At 38.1% G+C, this 7,754-nt stretch overlaps 1 protein-coding gene across 1 annotated transcript in view; it reads left to right on the plus strand.

Moving 5' to 3' along the window:
* Positions 1 to 3,279, plus strand: part of EIPR1 (EARP complex and GARP complex interacting protein 1) — a 74,999-nt gene extending 71,720 nt beyond the window's left edge. Inside the window, exon 9 of the mRNA XM_051778338.1 lies at positions 1,351 to 3,279. Coding sequence (XP_051634298.1) covers positions 1,351 to 1,525 — 175 coding nt within the window. The 3' untranslated portion in view covers positions 1,526 to 3,279. The remainder of the gene's footprint in view (positions 1 to 1,350) is intronic.
* The last annotated feature ends 4,475 nt before the right edge of the window (positions 3,280 to 7,754 follow it).

Raw genomic sequence — 7,754 nt, forward strand, 5'->3', positions numbered from 1 at the left:
GTGCTATGACCTTTTTTTGGTTAGTTGACCTTTAACGTAGCACAAGTAAATTATAAAAATTCTTGAAACTACATACCTGAAGCTATTCTGCAGTACGAGACTGCTTTTGGTTTCTTCATTAAATCCAGTTCAATTTTAATTGCAGTGTTAGATTCACAGCTGGCTCGGCTGGCTAGGTGGAGCAGGCATATCCTGCGAGCAATTTGACTGTGTTACCGTGTAGTCTTTGTGATTGCAGAACTGCTTTCAGACACCAGCAGTAAAGGGCAAAGACAGCAATAACAACACCTCATTTCTCTAGTAGTAGCATCTGTTTAAATGATTGAATGGCATTCACAAGGCTCTTTGGCTTTGCTTCTGTGAGGAGTATTACAGCTGTAGTACAAGGCTGTTCCTAGGAGGTGGAGGGATGCTACTGAAGGGCCGACTGATTCCTGTCAGAGACGATTCTCTGTGGGTGAAGGAGCGCTAAGGTCATCCTCTGAAAAGTCACCTACCCTGTAGCTACAGAATAATGTGCTGTAGTGGTGTTCTGAGAGGAGGGATTTGCTTTGTGAATGGAGGGAAGAAGGGCTGTGCTCAGCTAGCAGAGCACAATCAATGACTCTTGGGTGGTTTGGACTTCAGAGAGTTGCCTGAATCTGTTTGTAAGTATTTGCAATGCAAAAGGGAATCTGTCTGTCTTTGGTGATGTAGGTGACCAGGAGCTTGGGTTTTGCAGTGAGAGGGTGAGTTATACAATAGTGGATGATAATCCAGTGCTGATGTAAATCTAGCAATGGGAGATAAAAATCAAAGTATTCAGAGTGGTGCCTCCATCCCCATTCCATTACTCTCGAGGGAATGGGTCCAGGATGGCAGCGCAGGACAGACTGATGTTAGGGACTGCAACTTCTTACCTATCTACACATCTCTAAGACTGTCTATTATTTTAAGAATTCTTTTAACAGTGAAGGGGTAGAGGAAGGGGTGGAGCATGATGAGAAAAAAGATGTTGGTAAAAAGATGTGTTTAAGTGCATTTAGATCATGCAGTGTAGTTTAACTTGCTTTAGAGAGTGAGAGAGAGACTTGGAAATTCACTGAAGTTGAGAGTAAGAACTACTTTGTCCCTGCAAATGGGGTCTTTAGCATTGACTTGACTTTTTTGTGCTATCTAAAACATAAGTACATGCAAACATATGGTATAAAACATTTCCCTAGAACCTACTACTGCATTCTTATACTTTAAATGGGATTTTACATATTTAGATGTTAGTGACACTTGATTTTGCTTTTAAAATGGAGTGTATTCACAAATCCTTACTATTTTTGTTTGTTTGTTTTGTTTTGTTTTGTTTTTCAATTTTAGGATTAAAGAGCCCCTTCAGGACAGTGTAATAGCTACCTATGAAGAACATGAAGATAGCGTGTATGCAGTTGAATGGTCCTCAGCAGACCCGTGGCTATTTGCCTCTTTAAGTTATGATGGGAGACTTGTTATTAACAGGGTTCCCAGAGCTCTTAAATATCACATACTGTTATAATTTGTTTGGATTATGATGGAGTTGTTATCTTGATGTACACAACCGGTAGGTATTGTTTAGCGTTTTTTTCAGGATCTATTTTTATTAAGTATAGATGTTAAAATTTTGTTAAGAATGTCTGTACTAATATAGACACTTCTAATTTGTTTTTTGTATTTACCTTGGGGAAACTATGGTGCATTTTCTGAAGGCTGTGCTACGTAGCCTTCAGAGGTTAATCACTTTGTGAACTATGAAGTTTCTGGAGATACTGGGTACTTTTCCTACTATTGCTTTATTACATCAGCTTCATGCAAATATAATGAATTACAGAAATGTTATTATGCTGATACAGGACTGGGACAATGTAGGGTGCATGTAGCAGAAGTGATCTACTTGTTTACAAGAATGATATTTTATATTTCTTATATAAGCAGGCTTCTGCTCTTAACTAGGGCTACATTCTGTTAACTGTTCTGGCCACAAATACAGTTAGGAATGGTCTTAAAAGGCTTTCTTAACTCAGTATAATAATCTTCCATTTTTGCATGTCTTCAGAAGAAATGTTTTTTGTGAAAGTGAAACCTTTTAGAATATATTTTTCATTTAAGCCTTATGGTAGTATCAACAAAGTACCATCCTGTAATTTATGAACTAAATGCAATTCTCAGTTATGTCTTGTTACTGGAAACAAAGTTTGTCTTTACCAAAATCTGTGATATACTCATGTAATATGTTATCCCATATTTATAGATTTAGTTGTGCTGTGAGGGGTTCTGGAGCTATGCCTTTGTTACCCTGAAAAATCTCTTTAATATTTGTCTACTTAGACTTTCTTTTTGATCCTTCTGGTCTGTGCCAATCTGCAATATGCTGACATGATGTAGCAGGCTTGCAACTAAGCACAAAATATCCTTTGCTATATCCTACTCTTTGCAATATTTGACCGAGACATTGGTCACTGTCTTGTTGCAAATGCTGAGAACAGGCAGATGCTGCACTGTAGGAGATCACGCAGGAAATTTGAAATGTAGATGGAAGGCACAGTGAAACACGCCTGTACATACTGACACCCCCCCTCCCCTGGCATAGCTTGCACTCAGATGGAAATTCTGCTGCTTGCTCTTTGTGTACCTAGCCTAACTGCAGCACTAATTATTCCCTGTTGCCTTTTCACCACCATTACTTCCCTTTGACTTCAGAACCTGGGTATGTGCAGTGGTGTTGGTTGTGGTACCATTGTGTAAGACCACTCTGAAAAAATGGCAATGAACATGGGATGGAAAGATCGATACCAGCCTCTTACAGTGATTCCTTCTGTTGCTATGGCAACTGTTGGTGTTAGTGTTGAGGGACAGCCTGCTGCTCACCTCTGTTTGTCCTTACCCACTCCTGGATCGAAACATGTCCAAATGTGATTTGTTGTGTATACACAGCTGCTTCAGTGAGATCACGCTTCGAGAGTATGACTGACTGGTATAGTCCAAAACAGCCAGAAAAGATGACTGTTGAATTCTATTTCTGGCTTTCTTAAAGAGCGTACTTGGAAGAATTCATAGGAGTGAAGTAATCCAATTAAATCATTTGTATTATTGTTTGTATTTGTGTTATGATGTTGCCTGTTTGCTCCAGAATGAATGCTTCATTGGAAATTCTGATGATCTGATTTTCTGTGTTAAGATTTTAAACTTGTGCTATTTTGAATTGTTTCAATACGTAATTAGGCATGAGCTATTCATTTGTATACTGTAAGAAAAACTACATTTCCAAATTTGTATTGCTTCAGTTGTCTGAATATCCTTGGTTGGGGTGCTTTATGTGCGGAGCTTTTAATCTTCAGACACAAAGCCTTGTTGGGTGTCGTGTCTGTCCCACCTGTGCACCACCCTCTCCACCCCACCCACCCCAGGAAAAAGAACATATACCTCTGCAGTACACCTTTGGCATGCAGGGGAATTCTTTAAAAATTTTCTTCACATTAGCAATAAAGATCTATTGAAACTTTATTGTCTAGCAATGTATATGGCTTGCAGTGTGAAGGTGACAGGGAAATGGCATAACCCTGTGTGGGATTTGACTTGATTTTTAACATGTAATAAATGCAGGATAGATTTCAGACTAATTTTTATGTGGCTTTATTTCCTTTAATATTGTGAGCTTATATGAGCTGAAAAGCTCTCTAAACAAATAATACCGAGAAATGTTTTCTTTTGTTTTAATTTTGTTAAATGTGTATATCACTCAATAGGGAAGATGAGAGGGGATGAACACTCGAAAGGAAGGGACTAGCAGGTAGATTTGAATGAAAATGCATTACAGTAGAATCAAGAGAGCAGGAAGGGTCAATTTTTAATCATTTTCAGGTGTCTGTAAAGTGGGATCTGAGCTACATGTACAACACTGGCAGCAATATGGAAATGATCTTCAGAAAGGAAAGGCTTTTGACAAGGTTTCATCCCAGGCTGTTAGAGCAAGCAAGCTGCTGTAGGATAGAAGAAAGGGTTCTAAGATGGTTAAATAACTGATTAAAAGATAGGAAATAGGAAGCAGGAAGAAATTACATTTCCTGGCAAAAAAAAAAATTACTGATGAAGTCCACAAAGATCTGTGCATAGGCATGTGTTTCACACGACCTTTTGGAAAAAGGGCTGCATAGAAATATGGCAAAGTTTGCAGAGACTGTTCAGAGTAGTAAATATGACTGAAGAACTATGAAAAGGCCTTACTTCATGGAGTGGCTGGATGATAAAATGGTAGATAAAATTCAGTACAGGAAATATGAAGTAACTAATATGGGAGAACAGTTATTTTACATACTGTGGGCCACCAATATATGGCTGTTACTTGGAAGTAAGATCTTGGAGGTTTTATAGATCTTCTAAAACATCAGATTAATAGAGGTTAAAATTTTAATTAAAATGTTGGGAATTACTAGCAAGCAATTAAAGAAAATAAAACATTATTAATCCCCCAAAATAATACATATATTTATACATCTGTGATGTATGTGCATCTTGAATGCTGTGTGTAGTTCTGAGTTCTTCCATCTCAAACCCAATGTAGTAAAACTGGGAAAGATTTTAGAGAAGAGTGACAGGAATGATGAATAGCATGCAACACCTCTATGAGGATAACTGAATAGACTGAAAGGCAGATGGTTGAGAGGGAATGATAAAAGTCCATAAAATCACAAGTGGCAGAGGGAGAGGATGAATAGGAGTGATTGTTCAGTGTCTCTCCTGATACCAGAACTAGAGGTTATTGAATGTAATCTGCATGTGGTGGCTCAAAGCATACAAAATAAGGTGGTCTCCACAGGCATGAAGGTGAGCTCTGGCACTCCTCTTTAACAATCCCTTCCCCCTGCAAAAAAAAAAAAAAAGAAACCTGCACAAAGAGAAAAAAATTTCTCATTAATGTTGAAGTTTACATGACTTGAAAGTAACTGAACCAGTACTTGAAAGATGAATCCATTAAAGGTTGCTAAATATAAAGGCAGCATCTCTGGCTTAGAAGATCTTTTTGAACCGTCAATTGCTGGACACTACAAAGAGTACTGGCAGAGAATCCCTGTGTGCTTGTCCAGTCTTTAATTACCTCCCTGGACATGGGCTATTTGCCAGTAGAGGTAGAAAAAAGAAGTTAACAATAGTCTCTTACATTGCTCCTGCATGTTTCTCTCTGTATGTTTACTTCTGTTGTAAGGTGTGTTTTAGGGGATTTCAGAAAACACACATCTCAGATGAATTTCTTACAGAATCCCAGTGTTGTTTTTGGAAACTATCTTGTTGCAAAATACTCCTTGGCAATAAGACTATGAAGGCAAACAGATTTCTGTACAGCAAGGAGTCCATCTTTGCTTTGGAAGTTGAAATCATGGTCTGATTTATCTCACAGCTGTGGGTTGTTTCAGTATATCAGAGAATGCTGTTTATACAGTCACATATCAGCATTGGTAAGCACAAAATTGTTGTGTTTTTAAACACCTCTTAAATAACTTTTCTTTCTTTACAGACCGTGTCCAGATAAGAAGCTTTAATAAGTCTTGATTTTGAAAAAGTGAGTTATAGTTTTCCTTAAAAATGTCATATTGTCAGTCTTGCCATCTAAAAATTTGTTTTATTCCAGGTGCTGAAAATCTTTTCTTTGTCACCAATTTAATATATGTGTCTGGTGTAGAATTAAAAAAATGCTTGAAATGTGGTATTTTTATTTTGCAGAAAGTGAATTATTGAAGAAGAAAGGAATTGATAATATTTTTTTAAAGGTTTTGAGCATGATCTAAGTGAAACTGATCCAAGTCAATACGAGTCTTGGCCATTTAATAAGAAGCTTTAAATAACAATCTGTTTTACTTGAACTAAAATGGTACTAATTTAAAATTAAGAAAAACTTAACAAAAAACCAAAAACCCAACCAACCACTAAATGCCAAAAAACACCACCTCTCAATATGGACCTGAACTTTGCCTGTATTGGTAGTTCTAAAATTAGCTTGACCTATACTGAAGCCCATAAAGTTAATGAATAGCTTGTCAACATTAGAATGAATGAAGAACATGGCTTGGATAGACTTGATGTTTGCTCTAGACCAGTTGTCCTTACCTTGTACCTTTTTGATTCACAAAGTTGAATGGAAAGAAGAAGCCATGTGATCTGGATCACGTACAACACTAAAATTAGTTGAAAGCAGTGCTTTGTAAAGAATTAAGCTTTCAGAACATTTTATTTTCTAACAGACAACAGATAACATTAGTTCTGTATTTTTCTCTTCATTTGGAATTTCTTAATCTTTCAACCTGGTACCTCTTGCAGTGTTTGAGACTGAAATTCTGCAGCTAGTTTAAGATGGACTTCAACAGTATCGTCTGCCTGTAGTCTGGCATGGTAAGACACTACTGGGTAGATCCGTCTTTGACACAGCTGTGAAGCAGTGAGAAGTAGGTAACGATAATTAGATCAGCATTTGGACGTGAGTTTGTAGTGCTATAGAGCTTCCATTTGGCTTCACAGAGCATGTCCGGGGTATTTTTTTTTTCTAGAGGATATGAAGAAAGTGCATAAAGTTTTGTTGTGGTGCCTGAGGTATAAGTGTCATTCTGAGGCTGCAGAAAGCCTGTGAAGTGACCGAGAGAAAACTGCAAATCAGTTTTTAACGAAGCCTGGCCTCGCCATAAAGGGGAGCTGCAAGGTGCGAAGCTGTGGATACTCTCCAAAACAATTTGCACATTGCTTCTTCTCATTCCACCTACCACTTTGGTCATTCAGAAGCTAGTGAAGTGAGAAGAAAATGACACACAGAGATCTGGAGTGAATGACAAAGGAGACAAGAAAGTAAAAGAAAGACTGACAAATACAGAGTGAAAAGTGAATTGAAAAAGGATCAGGGAAATTTGGATCACTTGGAAAAGAGAAATAGCAAAGATGGAAGAAATTGGCAATAAGTGAAGTAAAGAAAAGGGTACAGGGGTAAGGAGTAAAAAAACCCCAACAATATTATTTGCTTCTTTTGGCTGTGATATTAAAGGTCCTTGAATTTCTGCCATGTTAATTTTCTGTGTTAACTGATTTAAGTGTTAGAGAATTGCCATTTTATGTTGCAGCATTTTAGTTCTGATATTGAAGATGGTTCATATGGGTTAGATCCATAAGTTATTAGTCCGAACATGTATGTTTTAGGGGATTAGGACTTTTAGCAGATATCAGGTTGCAGCTGCACACATGAGCAGTTGTTGTCCCTTTCAGTGCAGTTGTCAGATGGGGTAATTAACCTGAGGGAGCAGTAACCTGAGAGGCAGGAAGAAAATTTCGAGTAGGCTGTTAATCTTGAGTCACACTAGTTAAATCTGCAGAAGCATCTGTTTATGACAGACACTGTTTATCCCCCTGTTTATGACTTCAAGGGAGTGTCGTAGTCAGAACATCCCAAGATATCAGATGTGATTAATAAAGTATCTGAGGCCCACACTAACTTACCTTACAGAATTCTGAGCTATTTTTGGGAAAACCTGTTTTGACACGACAGTTTTTTGTGCTGTGGCAGCTCCAACTTCATAAAGGGGTTTTAGTGCTCCAGCACAGAAGATAGCTCTGGGGAGAAAGAGATGAATGAGTCTTACTAAATCCAGGAGTCAAGCTCCCAGTGTGGATATGTGTGGCAAGTGGTTGCTGTTGCCCTGGAGCTAGAGCAACAGCTGCCAAGCAGCTGGGCTGAGCAGGGAAGACCTGTAATGTACCTTCTCAGCAAATTG

Source organism: Manacus candei, unplaced genomic scaffold, assembly GCF_025592945.1.
Source record: "Manacus candei isolate 608988 ecotype Guabito, Panama unplaced genomic scaffold, ASM2559294v1 h1tg000011l, whole genome shotgun sequence".
NCBI lineage: Eukaryota > Metazoa > Chordata > Aves > Passeriformes > Pipridae > Manacus > Manacus candei.